The 22,849-nt window shown below is 40.0% G+C and overlaps 1 protein-coding gene across 3 annotated transcripts in view; it reads left to right on the forward strand.

The window, feature by feature from the left end:
- LOC116062033 (metabotropic glutamate receptor 7-like) overlaps window positions 1-22,849 on the forward strand; it is a 111,077-nt gene that overhangs the window by 66,532 nt on the left and 21,696 nt on the right. For all 3 annotated transcript variants that reach the window (XM_031316487.2, XM_031316485.2, XM_031316486.2), the window contains exons 2-7: window positions 1,383-1,599; window positions 7,721-7,856; window positions 8,899-9,053; window positions 10,859-10,996; window positions 12,839-13,039; window positions 19,003-19,142. In XM_031316487.2, the coding sequence (XP_031172347.1) occupies window positions 1,383-1,599; window positions 7,721-7,856; window positions 8,899-9,053; window positions 10,859-10,996; window positions 12,839-13,039; window positions 19,003-19,142 (987 nt within the window). The remainder of the gene's footprint in view (window positions 1-1,382; window positions 1,600-7,720; window positions 7,857-8,898; window positions 9,054-10,858; window positions 10,997-12,838; window positions 13,040-19,002; window positions 19,143-22,849) is intronic.

Raw genomic sequence — 22,849 nt, forward strand, 5'->3', positions numbered from 1 at the left:
TCCGTGTGGGATGGGCCACTTAGTGGCATGACACGTAAATAAAATATCATTCCTCATCATTAACTCAAGGTCTACTCACTAGACTTTTCTTGAGCTTTCAACCACATCTCACTGTCTGTTTGCTCAGTTATCATCGTGTGAATATTTATTAATCATAACAATAACCCCTGTTTTTGTACAAAGACTTGAAAGCTGATTAAGATTGTGAGATGCAACTGGAAGCTGAATTCCTTAAGTTGAATATTTAGATATGCTGTAGGGTTTGAAGACAGACCGAAGTCTCACCAGGAGAGAAGTGAAAGAGAGCTGGAGTTTATATAAAAGTGCTGCAAAGACCTTTCTGCAGTAAGTCTTCATTGATATGTTAAGAGAAGAAAGTGATATCACAGCACGTTGCCCAGGTAACAGACCTAATATAGGCTCTGTAAAATAGTACATTTCATAATGTGAGTATCTTTTTAGATGATGAGTTGACAAGATAATCTGAAATATATGAAAATGTATCGCTCGCGAGACATCATCTGCCTGTGTGAGCGGCAAAAGAAGCGTATGATATGCAGAGCCTGTATATAAGATGTATATAAAATAGAACATTGCTATAACTGATGTTGTAAGTCTTTCTGACGGGATATATTTGTAAATAACAAAACAATATTCTCTCACAGTACACACAGTTACTTTACTTTATAAACAATACATCTGAAAGTTTTATATTTTGCCGGCACACATTGAACTGACGGTAATATGAAAATGTTAAACTGTGAGTGAGACACGTTAATATTGGCGTTAGAGGGAATAGGGAATATTGCTACCACTCTATGTCTGTACGTTAAAAAAAAAGTTAGCTTTGCACAAAGACACTTCTTTCTGGTAATCTAAGTCAACCAGCTGCTGGAAGTAGTTTCATATGTAGCGTACAGAAATTAGAGTGCTATCAATCTTCGATTTTCTAATCTAAATCTGGGCAAGAAAGCCAGTAAGCATGTTTCCCAAAATGTTGAACTTTTCCCTGAAGCTCAAAATATATCTGACCCTGGCAAGCGCTGTAATTTCCCCATCTATCACGTCACACATTGCATTATGGGATTGCTAGCAAAAATGTACCTTACATGCCATGGACTTTTTGTTTCATTGTGAGCACTGAGCTAAGGACATATTGTCCATAAAGTTCACATTCAGTATTCAGGCACTCAAATAAAATGGCAGACAGTAAATATAGTGCACCTTATAGTACATTGCGAGTGATTTCGGATACAGCCATTCCAAAATGGGACTTGTCAGAGCAGTCACCATAGCAAACACCTATGATGCTGCACCAAAATAGTACCAACACATGAGTAAATGTTCCCTTCCTTTCCTCAACCCCACTTGTTCTCTTCAAGATCCCACAGATCAGCTATGCGTCAACAGCCCCGGAGTTGAGTGATGACAGGCGCTATGATTTCTTCTCACGGGTGGTTCCTCCAGACTCATTCCAGGCCCAGGCCATGGTGGACATTATCCAAGCCCTGGGCTGGACTTACGTCTCCACCATCGCCTCAGAGGGCAGTTATGGAGAGAAAGGAGTGGAGGCCTTCACACAACTCTCTAAAGAAGCAGGTAAGGAAAGATAATCAGTGATGGTCACAAAAAAAAAAAATTATAATTTTTTTTTTTTTTTTATGTATTTCTATGATTTAAACTTGCATTTTTTTCCCAGTTTTACATTTGCAATTCAGCGTAAAATCTGTTTTAGGTGGATGAATTATTGATCTGTTTGGCAACCTCTCATTTAGTCCCCCAGTGAGTTGTGGAGTGTTACTGGAAATGTAGACAGAGAAAAGTAGAGCAAATGCCACGACCCAATAATAAGCATGGCCTGTACCCATGTCACTGTGACAAAATGTAACCATTTCAACTTTTTTGCTGCGTGCACATTCAGAAGAGGAATTGTTTGAAAATGTCTAATGTCTTCTCTTTAGCCAGCAGAGAGGAGAGAGAACGGTCTGGCTACTGGTCATTTGGGAGACATGAGTTTTACACTCTTCCTTTTCTGTTTAACTCTACCTCATTTTTTATCCCTCCTATCGAGAGTGCAGGGCTCTGACAATGGGAATGGTGGTCAGTCATCTATGTGGTCAGTCGTTCAAACCACTCTGGTCTGGTTGTGTGCATGAAGCAGGGTTTTGGATATTTAGTTTTTTTTAGAAAATAAGCCTGCCTTCTTTTGGTAACATCTCTAGGCATTGCTCTCAGAAACCACGTGATTAAACATAGAGAGCTGAACCACTAAATGGGCTTGAATGGAACTATTAGAATCAATCTTGTTTTTTAGGTCCTGTAATGTAACATTAATGGTGATTGTTTAAAGCTGCAATAACCGTTTTTCAGGTTTAACAGCTGACTTTAACTTTGGGTTTTGGGAGGTTAGAATAAGGATGTTGAAGAGTATTTACAACTGAAATTTGCATTCAGACAAGGTGTTATGGTTTTGCCTGGATCTGGGCTGAAAATTGTGCACATGCTTGACTCACCTGCTTTTTCCACATTGATGCTGTTGTTGGCATGTGGTGGTACATGTGAATCAGCAGTCACTGCTGTCACCGATGATGGTACAATGGGTCGGCTATCTATGTCAAATCATGTGGTTTACAATCTGCTGTGGTATTTCTGCAAGATGAGGACAAGGATGCATTTTTATAATACAATACAGTGAGTTTGAACTGACTGACCATGATTGCAACAATGTTGTAATCACTTTAAGAGGAATGTTACCTAGGCTGGAAAAATCCCCCTTCATGATTCATGACAGCACATCCACACAACTCCCGACAACAGGAGCAAGTGTTTTGCTGCTTCTTACCTCGACCTTCTATGGATCCCAATCCATTTCCTGTAAATCTGCAGGGAGTGATCTCTGTCTCTTCTAAAGCTAATGATATCCCACAGGCACTGATCACAAGACCAGCATGCATGAATATTTTATCTGTGTGCATATGTGTCCAGTGTGATCACTCATTAGAACTTTTAGAAGCTGTTTGTGCCTGTGTAATTTGCATCCACAGACAGAGAGAGCGAGAAAGTAGTCTGTATCGGAACAAATAAGGAAACGTCTCGATTTAAGGCTTATTTTTGAAGTTTCAATTCATCTAATATATCCTGTGGATAAAGACAGTTTCTTCCAGCTGGTTTTCTCAGATGCATTTTCCACCGATGTTTTCTTTTTTTTCTTATGCAGTAAACACACAGCTATTATTATGACTCTTGAACAGCTACACAAAGAGTATGAAATTATAAGCCCATTGTTGTTGTTGACTCATCCTTTTGCAACTGAGCTGCAGTCACTTTGCAATATTTTGTATTCATATACAAATGGGAATTATTTTGTCTAAAGAAAAAGCCTCCAGTACCCAAGGCATCCTGTCTTTAATAAACACATTAATTATGTTATAGCATGAATGCACATTCACAGGGTTCATTCAAAGGCACTAGCTCTGCACCAGAACAGAGTGGAATGGATTTAAATGAATAAGAAGCAAACATCTTAGTGAATATGGAAAGAGAGAATATCTGGAAAATACTTGTGTGAGTAGATGTATTAAACAGAAATTGCTAAACTGTAAAACAACAGCATTTTTGGGTGGATGTTGTTTGTTACAGCATCCCTGCAAGTTGATCCGTGAGGCCTTGAGACTTTTTGTGGCTGCCCTGTTTGGTTGCACTGAAATGTCAGATGCATTAGTAGGATTCTCGCTTCACCACTTCAAGGAGAACCATCTAGCGGACTAATGCAATATGGCTACCCATTACCCCAAGCTGAGACTGGAGTGATGGTCAGCCTGTATTGATCGCTCCTGTTTTTTTCTCTTCTTCTGTTTTCGCTGCACTTTCTCTCCCCCTGTTTAGGCACTGTTCCCATTGTGCACCTTCATCCTGGCTCCTGGTGAAGCTGGCAGAGATTAATCTTGTTTGTATTTTTCTGTGTCTGTCTGGACTCAGGCCAGAGCAATGGAGTTCAGTTTTCCCATTTCATAAAAAGACTTGCATTTGAGGAAAGCCTCCCACAAAGTATCACTGTGGAATTGATTACAGCAAGTTGCCAACACAATGCATTCTTAGATCTAGTCTGAGCTGTGAGGGATGGGGGAACAAAATCTGCCAGTTAAGTATAGCACTCATATTTAGCACTCAGAGAGGACTGGGGAGGAAGCCTGATGCATCTGCAAACACCGTAAAATAGACCATGATACTTCTGCATGAACCTTAGACATTGCCAAGTCCCAGACCGGCAGTGGAAGGGCACAGAGATGTAGAACGTGAATGTCAGCCACATGTCAGCCCATTTTGATGTGCCACGTGTTCAGGCGGGGAGACTGGAGAAAGCAGGTCTGCCTTTTGACTGCCGAGGTGATAAATATAATTGCAGCATTATGGATCCCCTGGAGGTTTGGGTTTGAAGGGTGTGCAGTAGGCGGGAGGGGGGTCGAAACCATCAAGAGCCTCTAATTTAAAAGGATTTGTATTTCACTAAGCAAAATAGCAAAGCTGGATTCCTCGCCCCGGAGTGCATATTCAGAACCGAGGGCATTGAGGATGAATAATTGAAGCAGTTAATGCAGTGCATGACTTTGACACTCAGACAGATAAGCGGAGAACTTCCAAGGGCCTGATGAATTTGGTCATCTCGATCGTTTAGCTCTCTTTGATATATTAATCAAATGTGGAGCAGAGGGTAGGGGTTTACGGTGCATATAGTTTTGATATTCGGTTGTAGGATCATAGGTAAATTAATCAAGTTTAGCTAAAAATGTCAGTATCACACTTCTAATGTAAGCAGAAATTGAACATTCTTCATTCTTAGATTTAAGACCAGCTTACCCTTTCTCTTCACCCCCCTCACTCACTGTAAGGGCCGGGTTATGCTTGAAACAACCTAGTTTGTACAACATTCATAGTGTTGCACTCTGTTGTACATTAGAGTGCGGATCGGGCCGCATTTTTCTGTCCGAGCCTGGCCCGCGTCCGACAGAGCAGTAACCGAACCCGACCCGAGCTGACAGGCATTGAGATATTTACCCCAGCCCGACACAGTTCAAATCTCATTTTTTTCTCATACTAATGACACATGTACGTTTGTACATGCCCGCTTTTATTAAGCAACTGTAGGAAGGCATTTGGAAATGTCAACAGATGAGCGCATCAGCGAACATGGGGCAACAAGTGCACATTAACACAGGCGCGCACCTACATAATAAGCTTTTTTAAATTTTAAATTTTCAATGCTTTATCGCACTGATGTGACCGAGCCCGACCCGAACCGAATATCATTTCTAAATATCTGTCCGAACTCGGCCCGGCCCGTCGGCTACTGTCGGGTCCCGACAGGCTCGATTCGGGTATCCATCCTCTATTGTACATACAGAAAGTGCCAGAAATAGTTGTGTAAGAACAAAAAGAGAGCTTGACCTCTTTCACCTCCATGCCTTGGCAAATCGCTGCATGAACCAATGTCAATTGGTGTGGGGGGAGGAGGTTTCCAAAGCTCTTTGACCATACGACAAGCAGTTCCGATGACGTATACTGGCAGCCAGAAGGTACAGTATTGCCTCACAATCCTTCTTGTATAAGACTTCAACGAATTTGAGTAAAACATTGTCTTCTCCCAGAGCCTGGCATTTATCTGTCTCTCATCACATATATCCAGCCAAGACAGACATGCAGCTCTTTTTTAAACCCACTGTTTGAGTCGAGGACTCTTTCAAGTCCACACAGTGCCTTCCAGTGACAGGTGGAGGCGTTCCAACCCACAGCACATCACTCTGGAAGTACAGATACGATACTTGCATTTCCATCATGCCTGCCCCTCTGAATAACTAACTGACTGGCCATCTGACTGACTGACGGATGAAGTATTCTGCAGGCATTCAATAATTTAGCCACTGCTGCACAACTGCCGGTCCGCAGCCTTTAGGGCAGCTCTTTGCCCTCTCTGAAGATGGGATTTGCTCCAAATGCTTCTTATCTTCATCAGTGGATCCTGTGGTCTCTGTCTGTATTATTGACTGTTGTGACCTATACTTTGTCTCTTTTCAATATACCATTATAACTCTTCACACAAGCCCACAGGGTTCTTTTTTTGTCATAATGTAGTTAATGCATTTTCATGAGACTAAAGTTCTTTTCCTCTCTCGAATTAATGTGTGTGTGATACCTACTGTACCTGCAGACATAACAAACCCTGGAACTAAAGGTGCTGCTAATATGCCAGAATCAGATGTTTTACAGTGCTAAAGATTCCTAAAACAGAAACCTAGAAGTGCAGTGTCAAACTGTAGGCTTTTTGGCTGAAATCACCTGAAATATGTGTGCTGAAACAGCTTTAGTGTCGTCCCTTGGAGACCTAAAACGCTGGCTGCTATGTATAAATGACACCAAGCACGTTTCACTTTAACAGTATACCACAAACCCTTAAGCAACAGCTAGGCCATTTGTGGAATCTCCATTTTTATGTTTAGTCCACTTAGGGAGGATAACAGCAGCCATCCCAGAGGTCTTTTGGCACATACAAATGTTTTCTAAGTCTGTCTGCTGATACTTGAAAAATTAATAGTTACTGTAAGTGGAGGTTCAGCAGTTGTCTTTTCTATATTCTGCCTTTAGAAATGACACAGTAAACTGTGACTGGAGATGTGTGATCTGCCAGCTAAAAACTGTTTATATCAAAGTAATGAGCCTGAGGAGACTGGCAATTAGAAGATTCCTTCCATTTCTCTGTCGACTCAGGGAAACTAAAACTGAAAGGTTATTGGGTAGGCTTTTAAAATGCTTGAGTGGGAGAAATTTGAATAGAGCTTTGCTGTTGACTCAGGACACAGACTGTTGCCTCAAATCTAGACCTACAGTTCTTTCGCACAGATGATCATATTCTCTGTTCATCCAAAGTGCCTAAAAGGTTAGTTTGTCCTCCGCACCTGTAATTACCACGCCGAAGTAAGGCAAAACTCTTTTATGAATTATATCATTTTGCTTTACCACCTGATAATGAGCTTTTGAATATAACCCAGAAGACAACAATATCTAGCAAACATAATATACCGTGCCAAATATGTAGCAACTATTTAGCAACGCACAGAAGCAATCAGTACCCTTCATCCTGTACAAACTCATTAGTGGTAACCTGTCTGAGAATGATGTATTGTCAGTATTAATATCCTCTTTGTTTGTTATTGCCGGCTGTGCTATCTCATTGGTTCAGGGTCCAACAAGAGATGTTTGATAATGACTTTAAATGAAAAGTCAATGGCAAGCTCTTGGATTTTCTCAAATCCATATGAAACCTGTAGTTTTATGTCCCTGTTGGTGTGGATTATTGGATTTGTTACAGCAGATATGTTTATATCTCTCTCACTCTGTGAAATGACTCTGGTGCTCCGTCAGAAGGCACAATTTGACTGTTAGATTGCATGCCGCTGTGGTTTGGCCAAAATATAAATGTATACGCTGTAAGACTATCATTTAGACTCTATAGCAAGCATGACGACATCATCAAAATCTCACTATTGTGTTCAGATGTTTCCATTTCCATATGGATGAGATTTCCATATAATAAAAAAAAAACGGCTATTGTGACCCCAGGCTTTTGTGTGTGAGTGTGCGTACATCTGTGTGTAAGAGTGAGTGAGTTAATGGGTGAGCTAATCCCTGAGGTCTTATCATTTCTTACTCCTCTCCCATTAAAAAGGTGGAATCTGCATCGCCCAGTCTTTGAAAATTCCCCACAACCCCAAGCTGGAGGATTATGACAAAGCCATCCAACAACTGCTGGAAACGCAGCACTCACGGGCAGTCATCATCTTTGCCAGTGAAGAAGACATACGGTGAGGAGCGCTGCACATTCTGGCTTCACCCATGTTGTTCAGGCGCCTTAATGGCTTGCTATGTTAAGGTCTTTAATCTCTCAGAAGCAGCTCCTGAAGACAGGCTAGAGGCACAGAATTACCATTCTGCTACACAAACATACCTCCACCAACACAAACACAACCATGCCAGTGGAAATACAGATCACAACAAAGCAACAGAGAGAAATTGTTTAACTTACAATGCCCCATGGGAAATATTTATGTAAAGAAACAAATACTCAAACATTCAGTACCTTAATTCAGAATGAATGCTAGTGAAATGTAAGAGAAAAGATTTATGATTGCAACTCCCTGTTATCTTTTAATAAAACACAAAACATATAAACATAATGGACAAAATAACAATAGTTAGCCTCCTTTCCCTCTCACCTTTAAAGGTCCCATATGCTCATTTTCCAGTTCAAACTTGTATTTTGGGTTTTTACTAGAACATGCTTACATGTTTTAATGTTCAAAAACACATTATTTTTCTCATACTGTCTGTCTGAATATACCTGAATTCAGCCTCTGTCTGAAACGCTCCGTTTTAGCGCCTGTCTCTTTAAGCCCCCCTCTTGAAAAACCCCAGTCTGTTCTGATTGGTAAGCGTTTCTGGGTCTTGCGCATCTGTGCTCTTGGAGTCTCTGCACCGTTATTGCAGCCGTGGAATGACTGTGACGGCACTGTAGCGGTACTTTCTACCTATAATTGTGACATTACAACCATACAGGAAGTCCTGACAGCTTGTTCAAAGCCGCCATTTCTGAATATGGGCTGTGTGCATTTCTCTGTGGATTGAGGGTTTTGATACTTTCACAGTATATAGCACCTACAACTGCTTTATAATTTAAAAAAAAAAAAACATGGATATCTCACTTTTTACAATATGAGATTAACTGTACATGGCACAGCTGTAATGTCCAGACAACTCCTTAAAGATAGCTGTGTCTTTGTGTAATAGAGATTAGATTGCACGCACCTCCTGTGCTCTCTCCTAATTCAAACATGGATGTCCTTGCAGGGGAGTTCTCAATGCCACAAAAAGGGCCAATCAGGTGGGCCATTTCCTGTGGATTGGATCTGACAGCTGGGGGGCTAAGAGCAGCCCGATCCACCAGCTCGAGGATGTAGCCGTGGGAGCAGTCACTATACTGCCCAAACGCTCCTCAATTGAAGGTACGCACACAATGATGCACATACACAGACTCACACTGCACGTTGTGTTACTGTATTGTATTGTTTTCTATTTTACTTTTAATTTTGTAAGGAGTATTTGCCTTCTGTAGTCTAAAACCCAGTGTGTCTAATTACTTGCACACAAAAAAAGGGGGTGGGGGGAATCTAAATTTCTATTATATTATATATTTCATTTTTGGGTCACTTGGGGCCAGTGAAACAAGCTGGGAACACAGCATTAAGTTAGCAATTGTCTATTTACATATCCAGCCGTTATGGAGCAACATGGAGTCATGTTTTTAACCACCAGGCAAATGTAAGTCCAATTTGAAAGCTTGCTTCATACTTTCTGCATCCGCGAGGGTGACGTAAATGTTGTTATCCGCCCATGTCCGCAAGGGTTCGTAACGGATCCCTATGTGGACGTGCAGCCCAAAATTTGTGACAGTGCAGACCGTATAAAGTTGATATGAAGAATGTGTAGGCAAAGTGCTGCCTACTAGCATTAATTTAGGGTTCATCACTTTGAGCGAGCCCTTTCACATTACACATACATTTGGTGTACGCACAATCCCGCCCGCCTTACCTATTTCTTCTTCAGTTGACAATTTTCTACATTACTCACAATGACTTTCGACAATCCTGGAAAGGGACACAAAAGATTGGGTCTGAGAAAAGGCTAGTTTTTTTTGATTGTTTTAACATTTTCTGTCAATAAAATCCAAAAGAAATTATCATTTGTTTTTTAGTGCTTTTAGTGTGTATTTCTCTTTAAAATTGTAGCTTAAAGTTCACCCACAAGAAAAAGGAGGACATTCTACTGTACAATGTACAAATTCACCACAGAAATAGAATATTCACAGCATGTTCTATTTAAGTTCTGTCCAGTGTCACAATCCCGATAACCATTCATCATTTCAATCGAGGAAATTTGAAAGTCTGAGTTTTATGAAGCTACCCATAATTAGGGAAGGTCTAGTGAAGACAAATGTACACTCTGGAGGCGGCGAGAATATTATTAATCCACCATGCACCATTGATGGTCTTTAGAAAAGAAAATCAGCTGAGTCATTCAGCTCTGATTAGCCATTATTACCTTTACCCATGGCTCATCTGATATGACTGGATAACAGAAAGTGGAGACACTGAGAGACTTTAAAATGTTAAATTCAGATTATTCTCAAGAAAATTGTGAAACAAAAGGCAAAAAAATAAAATAAAATCAACCAGGAATCTCACAATTAAGTTTTGTCCCAGCTCAGTTCCCTGACCCACATTGTGGAGTAAAGTTGCACAAACAAGAGAACAAAATTTAGCATAAAAGCTTTTTTTTCCTTTGCTGCAGCAAGTTACCCCTCTTCAAGCTAATGCTTCATACAGGCACATAATGCCTGTTAAAATAAGTGTTAAGCTAATACACCATGCCTTAAATCCATTTCTATTTTAATGGATTTAATGAAGGGAAGAAAACCTGCTCAGCACCTGCAGGACTTGCAGCCTGAGGCAACAGGCTGCGGCACCACTTACAATCCCTGCGTTATTTATTATGCATCCTGTTTTTTAATTAATGTAATTTCCTAGATGAAAGAAATGATTAAAGTTCCATGGGGCTTGAGAGGAAGAGGAACCACCATGGTCAAATTTTGATGAAGTAGTGCTTGCTGGTGTTCTTCCAACACCTAGCAGCCAGCACCACACACCCACCACAACACCACTGCAGCAAGTTTCGCTTTGTTTCCTCCAGGTTTGAATTGGCTGATAATTGGTCCGGAACTGAGCCATTCTCCTCTTTCCTCTACTCCCAGGGTTTGATGAATACTTTACTGGGCTCACCCTCGAGAACAACCGCAGGAACGTGTGGTTTGCTGAGTTCTGGGAGGAAAACTTTGACTGCAGGCTCCTCAGTGCCTCGAAGAGAGAGGATACCAGCCGTAAATGCACAGGTACACAAGTTTTGACGCGAACAAAGCAGGAACATTTATGAATTATTAATAGACGATGCATATTTCTACCCTCTCTTGTCAGGTTGATGTGAACTCCACCTTTTGTTTGGATTAGTAGCTACAGATCGACTGTTGGAGTTTTAATTCCACCCCTCTTGTCTGCGGCGCAACTAGAAAGTCTTAACACCAGGTGTTTCCACCCAGAGTTTATTATTAGAATAATAATGCACCACGTATCTTACTCATACTACAGTTACAGACCGTCTGCTCCTGTGGCTAATGTCCTGTAACTCTCATAAATCCCATATTCCCTCTCTTTCCCCTTAACCCAGTCACCTTGATAGCTCAGCAGAGTCGTGCCGTGGGTACTAACTGCACAGAGCCAAAGTACAGTTTATTTAGGTTGAAATTACAGGCAAAATGAGAGAAAGATAGGTGCATACTGCTCATGCCCCCATTCTGCTTTATTACCATATTTGTCCTCACATTAATGATAGTGTTGTTAACAGTGATGCCTTCTCGTATTACCTAAACTCTGCCTGTCAAGGGTATGACAGGCATTGCACTGCATTCATTATCTACGAGGATGATGCCTGTGATGTGGGATGCTGTATTAGTCTTGCTTGCATACGTGATGATGGTAATGACAGTGTGACACAAATGATTGTCTACTGAATGATTTTGCTTTCTTTATAATCTTCTGTTTGGCATCTTTTATCATGCGTTAAAAGACAGAAGATGCTCGACTCAGTGAGCCCTACAAACCCTCAATGAAATGCCTGTAAATGTCTTTTATCTTTTTTTCTGGCTCTGGCTGTCTCTGTATTCTCTTTTTTTATACCTCAAGCCGAGGTGATATTTCTGAATGTAAAAAAAACAGGAGGCATTTGCATTCAAAGACTGTCCATTTAGCTCCCTATACAGTGCTCTGAAAAGCAAGAAGGTTATGTGTGGGTTGAAATGTATGTTAAGCTCTGAGAAATGGCCTGAAATGTCAGCAACGATTGCTTTTTCTTCAGATAAAGCAAATCTCCCACATTATTATATGTGTCCTATTGACATCATCTGCCCCTTCACTGAGCTCTCCACGTGAGCTATGAGCAGCTATCACTGAGTAGAAAATGATATTTTAGTATTCAGAGTAATTTCCTTGATGGTGCATTTTTGTTAAGTGGGAGCTTGGATATTGACATTATGATGATGATTATTATTCAAAGTAATAGTAGTATTTTTGTTGTTATAATTTTCATTCACTCTTTGAAATGCAGCTTTTATCTACCAGCAGAATAAGAAAAGATAAAGAAAGAAAAGAAAATAGCTAATTCAGTTTGTAACAAAAACAGAAATCCAGCGGAGGTTGTACATTACATATTCAAGCAGAGAATCAGCAGCGTGAAGCAAAACCTTTACAGCAGCCCATAGTGAAAGGGCAGTGCACTGGGAAGAGGATATAAGAGAGCAGGAAGCTACTGTAGCAGAGGATGTTACTAAAGTTCATCACTTGCAGATGAGACAAGTGAGGTCCGTTCTTGGCAGCGTATTACTTTGTAATACACCGCAGTAATTCAATCTTAGTCTGCTGTATTTGTCACAAACACTTTGTCTCACAGCTCAGCTTGATATTTTCCACGTAGGAATTAAATGTGTCTTCTTATTTGAAACGCCACATTGGCCCTTTAGGTGTAATTCTTACAAAATCACAATTGAAGTCACTGGTAGCAAATGGTAGACGAAGGAATAAAAATTAATCTGGGGATGATGGGGAGTGCTGAGAGGATGTAATGTCTAATGGCTCATGGTGTATTTGCCTGTAAGTCCTCCTCTTTCCTTTTCTTCACTCAGGCAAGGAGCGCATCGGGAACGACTCCAAGTACGAGCAGGAAGGGAAGGTGCAGTTTGTGACTGACGCGGTGTACGCCATGGCCCACGCTCTCCACAGAATGCACAAGGACTTATGTCCTGATCATCCTGGTGTTTGTCCACAAATGGAGTCTGCTGAGGGAAAGACTCTGCTGAAGTACATACGAAACACCAGCTTCAACAGTGAGTCACACATTGTAACAGTCATCAGATGCTTACACAATGTGTGGATACGAAAAGTCAAATTGGTTACGTTATTCATTTATGCAGAGTTTTGGAGGATTTTTAATAGAATAAACTGTAAATTAGAATAATATACTTGATTAAAAGAATGTACAGTACCAAATCAAAAATTTGGACAAAAAAACTTTTGACTCGTACTGTATAACACTGATGACATTAAAGATGAACCACCTATAAACATAATGAGGTAAAACAAGTTAGTTAATAACAAATTAGTTTAAATAAGCCTACTGACTCTACTACTTTAGTTAAAGGGAAAGTTCAACATTCTGGGAATTACGCATATTTTTTTTCTTTCTGAGAGTTAGATGAGAAGATCGATACCACTCTCATCTCATGTCTGTATGCTAAATATAAAGCTACAGCCAACAGCTTGTTAGCTTAGCTTAGCACAAAGACCGAAAGCAGTTAGCGCCACTCACCTTTAAAGCTCACTAATTAACACAATATATCTTGTTTGTTTAATTCGTACAAAAAACAGTGTGAAAACAAGTTGTGGTTTTGTCCCAGAGTATTTCTTGGCGGGGACGAAGATCCTCTACACTAAAGATAGCGCATTTCAAGCAGCGGCAATGGTATGAAACGGTACACATTTCCTGTCTCCTAAAGGGGCGTGGCCTCGTTTGAACGTGTAGTGAACGTCATGTGGATAGATTAAAAGTTATATTTAAATATTTTGTTAATATGTTCTTTTGCTAACGTTAGATATTTACACAGCTAAAAGACATATTTGGCATCATGTTTTGTTAGGGTGTTTACAAAAGTTTCGCTGTGTTGCCACATCTCACGAGAGTTTGGTCCTGAGACAGAAACAGGTTTCAAATAAAGTTAATTTTCTCCTGATGTGTCTGTCTGAAAAATGCCATTTTAGTGTCAGAATGTTCTGGAGATATGTGGCTTGTGAAAAATGGGTCCAATATACAGTACCAGTCAAAGGTTTAGACACACTTTCCCATTAACTTGAATGACAAAGTGTGTCCAAATGTTTGACTGGTACTGTATACTTTGGTGATTATGGGGCGAAAGAATTGCTCATAATATGTATACACGTTCACTTTTCCCGTTGGAATCAATACACTCAGGAACTGCCGCTAGTCTCCTAAAGAGGCGTGGCCGTGGCGGAGCCCACGTGACACAGATACAGGAAACTACTATGAGTTGGGGCGTCTCGGTTCTAAACCGTCTCTGGCAGGGAGCAGTTGCCAGGCATGAAGCGGAGACACAGTTTGGGATATAACAATGAACAGTTAGATTACAGGCACACATCCAATTGCTCCAAATATGCATATTTTAGCAAGCTAACCATAGCACTTTCATACTGGCTTTAAACTCAAAATATAGGCTTGGACTTGCATGAATCTTCTCATCTAACTCTTGGCAAGAAAGCAAATTTCTTAAAATGTTAAACTATTCCATCAACTACTACTTCATCCTCCCAAGTATTTACTCAACGCAGCTGTGTCTACACTAATCCACAGTGTCAATTTAAAAAGCAATTCAGAGAAAAACTAAATTGTGGACATATAAGCCAGAGTGAGTCGTCTTAGTTTCAGGCTATAACAAAAGGCAAATGGGTAATAAGTTAATACCATCTCCTCTGTTTTATGCACTGTATGCAGTTGCTTGTGGACTGGCTACAATTTCAATTTACATACAATTTCATTCATAGCTCAAAGCACCACAACATTATCTGGATCTGTGTGATTTTTTTTTGAGCCAATATGACATATTATGGTTCTGCCAGTACTTGAACCTCTACATTATTCAGCCCTGTACAGAAAGTGATGGGGAAGATACTTAACAATTAATGGCAAATAGCTATTAATGACAACTGCTCTGAAATGCAGAAGTGAGTGGAGGAAGAGAGCCAAATGGGAGATGGGTTTAAAACAAGAGAAACCTTTGTCATTACAAATGCAGTGGCTTGTATGTCAGCCAGTGATCTTCTGACGTACATTGTGTCTTCACAAAATGTTGATTTAGCTGTTTAATGTAAGAAATCAGCGTCATCTTCTCACCAAACTGGCCTATTTTTTTAGAGTTAATTTTGTCTCTTTTCAAATAACACTCTAAAGTGGTTTTATATGTGGGAAAATACAATACTTGTATGTACTTTACTGGGATAGACACATTGTACTAAAGATTCGCTAAAGATAGTGATGTTTCATTTAATTTTAGTCCGACCAGTCCGACCGGCTGTGAGATGTTGCTGTTTGTAACACTTGATTTGGTTTATCACATGATGCTAGCGAAGCAGCACAGCAGAAATGTCAGATAGGTCGGACCACCGTGTTTAACTATATATCTTTAAACGGCTGAAATTAAAAACAGAAATAAAACAGTTTGCCGATTTCACATATCTCTGCAATTTAAATCAAGTGCCATTTGTCAACCCGCAAGTGATTTTAGTGTTAAAGAGACGCCAGGCAACATCAAGCTCTAAAATTGTATTTATCCATAAAAAGTTTGTTCCTATGCACATTTTGTGATGATCAGTGTAAGCAACACATTGATCATGTTTAACAGGGCGAAAAACTCTTGACAATTACTTATATACAAAAGCATGTGAAAACAAACTTCTGTCATTGCGCTAAAGGCTAAAGAGCTGCCTGCCTTTCTTTAACATCGTCGCTATGGCAGCAGTGCAGAGTTCAGCCCTCAGATTTTAAGGTGGAACTAAAGAAACAGAATATATGCAGTGCTTAAATTTCAAGGATACCTTAACTCAGCAGATTCATGCATGGGATCGAGAATCTGCTGTCCAATCTCAATAACCATCTGGGGTTGTGCTGACTTTTCTTTTGGTATTTTCAGCTTCCGAAAAATATTTACCTTAGCGTGGCGCTGACAAAGAAAGCAGTTCATTTCACCTGAGCCAAAAATAAGATCACACCTTCACCTCCTCTACTTCTTCCTGTCATGCTTTTATATTCTCAAACATTTTTACTGGCAAGCAGAGGTTGTTCTGTTGTGGCTCCATCAGGCATATCTTACTGCCCCTTATTGCATTTAAAGAATGGAACCACGCACATTATCCTGTGTATGTGCCACTGCTAATGTATGTTTGAGAGCGGAGTGTAAGCCTCCTTTGTTGATCTCCCCACTGCGCCGGAGACAGAGCAGAAGAGTGAGAGGCAGAAAAAAAGGAGAGAATAATGATGCGAGAGAAACACAGCAGTGGATCCCCAGTCCACCCACACTGCTCGGCACAGCAGCAGTGCACTTTTGTCATGTCTTAGTTCAGAGCCACATGCAAATGCATAAATCTTTCATCTTAGACAGCGTTCTCACTAAGGAGCCTACACAGACCATTTTACTCTCTTGAAAATATCAGGGAATAGAAAACAGAAAGGAATTTCTAATGCCTTTTTATCTGCACACACAGAGACACCACTTAATTATTTGCTCTAAAGCTGAAAGAGCGCCAAGTGCCCAATCACTCATGTCACTTTACTGAATGACTTTGTGTTTGTTTGTATGCTGTATGTTTACGCTGGGGTGTAGAGTAAGAATGGTATCCCTGTCATAGCTTTTGTCAATACCTTGTCAACATCTTTCTTTATTCACTGTGTCAACAAGTCTACTGTCTGTCTGGTGGAAGCAGCAATGATAGGATGGCGACTGCCACCCACCAGACTGATCTCATGAAATTGCGTATGTATAATATAATATAATGGTGTAATATACGCCAATTCATATGCCATTATTGGCATGTTATCAAGACGCATACTCGCTTTTTAGCGTGTTTATCAACGCCGTTTGGCCTCCTTTGACTTACATTACCTTGCGATTGCGTGTGAATTTACGCCGTAGCGAGTAGTATGAAAGGGCGGAAATCCGCATATGGAGGTTGGTCAGGGTGGTAGATGGGTAAAACACAGGACTTTCACCCAGGAGACCAGGGATCGTGTCCCGCGTGTCATGTTTCCTAAACTTAACCGTCGCTTTCTTCTTTTACTAAAGCCAACCCCGTTGTTCTTTTCCTAAACCCAAACGGTTCTTCTTTTCCTAAACCCAATCCACGTGTCACGTTTCCTAAACCCAACCGTAACTTTCTTCTTGCGATAACATGCCAAGTGGCGTGTATGTTTATGTCCGTTGTATACAGCGTAGACATACACGCGGATAGCTCAAAATGCGTACAGATAACACGCCACTTGGCTTAAGAAAGTGGCCATGTATGTTTACGCAAAGTCATGATGTCATGTTGCCACCGAGTTTTGATTTGGCTTTCACATAAGGGCTGAGAGTTTTCACTATAGGCTTCAGAAACACACTTGAAGTCATTCTGAACTCCTGTCCTGCTTCATTTTCTGTGCCGACACATGGATACCTATGAATTAGTAATCTACTTTTAAACAGAAAGACTGATGGGTAAAATGACTCCAGTGGCGTCATTTCTGCATTGTTAATGGAAAATATATGTGCTTTCACTTTGCAAAACAGCAGATAGTGAAGAGTTTGTGGCTCTGTATCAAAATGAAAATGGACACTAAAGGTCTTATAAACTGACATTTGTAATGCTTAATGGTGTCACAAAGTCAAAAAGGAACATTTGGGTGCTTGTCCACAGTATTCTATTAAAATGGCCCCATACACTGTTGCCTGGAATGGGCTTTTTCTCTTGCTACCTCTGCCTGCCTTTCTTGTTTTACAAGAGTATTTTGGCCTGAAACTTTTGTAGATTGTTCAATGACAAATGTCCTTGGTAGAAAAACTAGAGGGAGATTAAATTCCCTTCTGGCTGAAAACTAAGGAAAAGGTGCAGTGGCCTTCCATCCAAAAACCACAAGCTCTGTTCTAGATACAAAAGACAACATGTTCCCAAAAGTGTTTTGGACACATGCTCCTTGTCCTTTCTCTACACTTTTTTTATTTATTTTTTATAGCCAGAGCTATTAAAGTACTTAATTCCCATGCCAAGTGTCATCAGACTCCCCCTGTCCCATTTCAGAAATGGTATCTCCATTCGTGCTTACAGGCTACTATATGCAGTGGCAAGGTGAATAGACTTGTAAAATGCAGCAGTTCATTCTCTCTCAGCATTGTGGGATGGTAAAAATGACCTCATCAACAATGCAGACCTCATGTATAAAATAAAGTACAACCGTTTTCTCCGATTAATGCCATTCAACATTCACTGCTGCGAGGGAGATATCATTTTGACTGACATCTGCGTTAACACACTATCTGGCACACACTCTGCAGTCATAATTGAGTGATATACACACATAGACACAACTGACAGGCTTGAGAGCTGTACAATACAAATTCAAAAACCTAATTTTACTCAAGCGTAATGTTTCAGGTGTCCGCAGTCCTCTCTGAGCTAATTAGTGAAATCTTCAGGGCTCTGCTTGAGACAGGCTGCTGCACACTGAGAGCAGATGGGGACCGTATGATGCTTTGGCTGACCTGTTTATCCTCCCTACATCTCCTGTTGTTGTCCACTGTGTGATTGAAATGCATTACTTTTAACCTGAGAAAGTGTTCGTTAATTTGAATTTCTGATATGAGAGCACAGCTGAGAGTTCATATACTGTATCTAAGCAGGTTTTGAATATGAAAATATATTCCTCCAGAGGCCATTGTACAGCCATGATGATGCATAGGAAGCAGGTGAGGAAGTGCTGTATTGGTCAGTAGGGAGCTTGCTTCACTGTACGTGATTATCATGAAGGTTGAAGATATACTGGAGGTCATTGTGTTTGGAGGTTTTAACTGGGAGTAACAAACTCAAACACTCTGTGGACCTTTGTTCGGTCCATGTAGGCCACCGAACTGGGTTAAAAGTTCATGTTTTTCTCTTATTAGAAAAGGTGCTGTGCCCTGTCACACCAGCATCTAACACTTTTCTATCCTGCTGTCCTTTTGCTGCATTTTCTCTCTCTCTCTCTGTACAGGCAGTGCTGGCACCTCTGTTGTGTTCAACAAGAACGGCGATGCTCCAGGACGCTATGACCTGTTCCAGTTCCAGATGACCAACTCCTCCACCCCAGAATATAAGGTGGTAGGAAAGTGGGTGGAAAACCTCCAGCTCAAGGTATGATAATTTACTGATACTGGTAACACAGATGACAGACACACAATGTCAAAATGTTGTTTAAATGCTTGTATTTAAACAGGATACTCAGTGAACATTTACAAGCGCAAAGGCTTTGTGTTTTCCGAAAATTGAAATCTCTAACGTGACAATGGGGTGTGCATTATTTGCATCTCCAATACGGACAGAGCTCAGGCTCACGTTTTACTTTCAGTCTACTTGGTGTATTTTAGGTGCAAGAAATAAATCTGTGTGTGCAATTTAGCAAGACAAACAAAATGTTTAAAGCGTAACTCTCGGCAAAATGCAACCTAGGGTCTTTTTGTGAATGTACCCGAGTCAAACGTTCGTTTAAAAGCATATTTAGGACGGAATCGCCACTTTTAAGATTTACCATATTTTTGTTTTTCGGTCAAATGGCCTTTTGAATGGGAGTGCTAGGGGCACTTTTACGCTAGCCTCAAAATAGCTATTTTTAAAACACTAAGAAGGCTCGACACAACATGAAACTTTGCTCGAAGTATCACCAGGGGCTCTACACCTTAACAAAAGCATTGACAACACTGTTTGTGTACCCAGAGTTTACTAAAAAACTGAGTTTTTGAACAACTCACTGTAGGTCTTGTTGTTTCTGGCCGCTACCACCTCGGCAGTCAAAATCGATATCCGAATGCGAATTAACGGACTCCATATGAGCCTCCTTTTTCAACTTCGAGGTCAATATTGTTTTTCAATAATGACAAAACAAGAAATAATCCGTGCATTTATATGGAACTAAGTTTTAGGAGCTTTCCATCTTTACTCTCCTCCCTGTTATGTTTTTTTGATTGTTTTTGACTGATAAAATGGCTGCGGCCGGAGACCTACAGTGAGTTGTTCAAAACCTTTCTTTTTAGTAAACTCTGGGTACACAAACAATGTTGTCAATGCTTTTGTTAAGGTGTAGAGCCCCTGGTGATACTTCGAGCAAAGTTTAATGTTGTGTCGAGCCTTCTTAGTGTTTTAAAAATAGCTATTTTGAGGCTAGCATAAAAGTGCCCTTAGCACTCCCATTCAAAAGGCCATTTGACCGAAAAACGAGAATACGGTAAATCATAAAAGTGACGCTTCCGTCCTAAATATGTATAAATATATAAGTTTGACTCGGGTACATTCACAAAAAGACCCTAGGACCCTAATAAAATGTTAAATTAATAATTGAAACATAGGTTTTATCAAAGATTATCAAATGTGCCAACAGCTGCTTTTACAAAGTGAGAAAAAAAAATCCAATTAAACCAAGAAAAGATTTAAAGATCAGTGTGTGAAGGGTGATACAATGTGGTAATTTTAGTCTGTCACATTTTGTATGCTGTTAAAAAGGGATTTGATTGTTTCTACCTGTAAAAGGATGTAGGACTAAAACATCAGTGAGGGCTTGATTTGATAGTTTAACATTACAAAGAAAAAAGCAAGAAAGTAGAAATAAAACAGGCAATTAACAACAGACTTTACTCCATTGTTGGAGATCACTCTACTCCGACTGCATAGGTTTGGAGGAGTGAGTGGGAGGAAGAAAAACATGTTTTTAACCCATGTGTCAAACCATATATGTTCAGTGTTTGGCAGTAGAGAGCTCGCCAAGATGTTGATGTTGTTGGAGACTGACCCCTAAAAACAACAACTCCCATGTTACTCCGGTAACCGCTCAGTAGCTTTTCCTGCAGGTTTTACTGTACATGATGAAACTCTAAATCTATTATCACATTTTATCAGATGGAATTTAAGGTGCACCCAGCAAGATAAAGCATATGAAAGCTCTGGGTACTTTACAGGAAAACTGAAGGATTTTAACTGGAAAATATGTAAAAATACTATGTATTTGATTTTTTTATGCACATTAAAAAGACAGTGGAACCATGGGATCACAACATAGATTGGGCATTTTTCATTTCATGGGTGCTTTAAATAACTACCTTCAAAAAACTACTGTCTAATACTGCTATCAGGATAGGTGTAGAGATGGAGAGAGCTGCCCTGCTGCTTTTATAGATGCAAGGTGTTGGTTTGTAGCTACTATGATAGATCTCACTGTCATAACACAAGAATGGGCTTGGGTGATTCATGTGGACAATAAAGAAACTCATGAGTTGTATTTTGATTTCAAGGCAAACATGGTTTGAAAATTGCCCATGCTGTATGATAGGATGAAGCCTGAGCTGAACATTTCTATGTATTTCTATGTAACTCAGATTACACACAAAAACATGACATTTACATACTGATGAGTTAACATTTGCATTGGATGGCACAGGTGGGGATGTTGCTGGAGATTTGCGCTTCATTTTGTTTTAGTGTGGTTACAAACTAAATGCTGTTACAATGCAATTATATTCCAATGCAATGGCTATCACTTCGTTGAGTAACACATAAGGAGCAACCTAGGTTATCCTGGAATCAGCATCCTGATACATTTTTCGATTATCTATGTCGTAATGCTGTTCCAGCTCACAGAAACTCAAATTGTAAAATTAACAACAAAAGAAAAACCCAAATGAAAACTATGGCAGCCGTATGAGTCCAAGGTGTCTTGCTTCTGGTCTCCATGGAAACAGAGCTGTTGGTCTCATTACCGTTTCCACACTGTGTGTAATCAGGAGGTTTTCAGGAGAGCACCATTCATTGTCCAAATAACAAATGGCACCTTCATGCCCCCAGATAAATGGCAGGTGATAATCTATCCAGACACCACACAGAAACAACACATTTGTAATATGTGTGTGTGTGTGTGTGTGTGTGTGTGTGTGTAATTATATTTGGAGGAGGTAATGCTTTTAGTATCCTTAGCTGGAGTCCTGTTGTATGATGATATTTGTAACTAGTGGAGATTTTTATTGGCTGATGAGTACATGAGTTATGTGAGCACAGTGTTAGTGGTTAGTAGGGCTGCACGATATGAGGAAAATATCTAATTGCGATTATTTTGACTGATATTGCGATTGCGATATGATTCACGATATTGGAGAAAATGATTGTTTTTGTATCATTATTCTCATTTTCATTGAAAATTATTAATATTGAAAAATTAAAATGGTTATAGTTTGATTTTTGCGAGGATTTTCTTTAGTCTGTAGGATAGGATTTGTAGGCCGGGACATCTCTGCAGCAACCACAATACTTTTCAAAATGGTTTGACACATATTTTGCCATTAACAAATATTGCGCCCTCCTGCGATTTGGATATTGCACTAGTCCATATTGCGATTTCGATACAATTGCGATTAATTGTGCATTCCCCTAGTTTGTAAGAATTTTTTACGTGCTCACATCAGTTTAAATTCCATTTCACACCACAGAAATTAAAAGATGACCAATGAAGAAAAATTGTAAATTTTTAAAGGAATATTTTTGACATGTTGGGGAATATGTCTATTTTCTTTTTTGCCGAGAGTTAGATGAGAAGATTGATGCCACTCTCGTGGCTGTATGCTAAATATGAGCAAGCTTAGTTTAACAAAAAATTGGCCTACCAGACCCTCAAAAAGCACTGAAGTGCAAAAATGAGCTAAGCTGAGGTAACTGGCTGCTCAAATATAGCTTCATATTAGACAGACATGAGAGTGGTATCAATCTTTTCATGTAACTCTCAGCAGGAAAACGAGTATGTGTATTTGCCAAAATTCCTTTAAAATTTTCCTGTGGAATTTTCTTGTAAACAAAAAAAAAGT

The sequence above is a fragment of the Sander lucioperca genome, chromosome 12, assembly GCF_008315115.2.
Source record: "Sander lucioperca isolate FBNREF2018 chromosome 12, SLUC_FBN_1.2, whole genome shotgun sequence".
NCBI classification, from domain to species: domain Eukaryota; kingdom Metazoa; phylum Chordata; class Actinopteri; order Perciformes; family Percidae; genus Sander; species Sander lucioperca.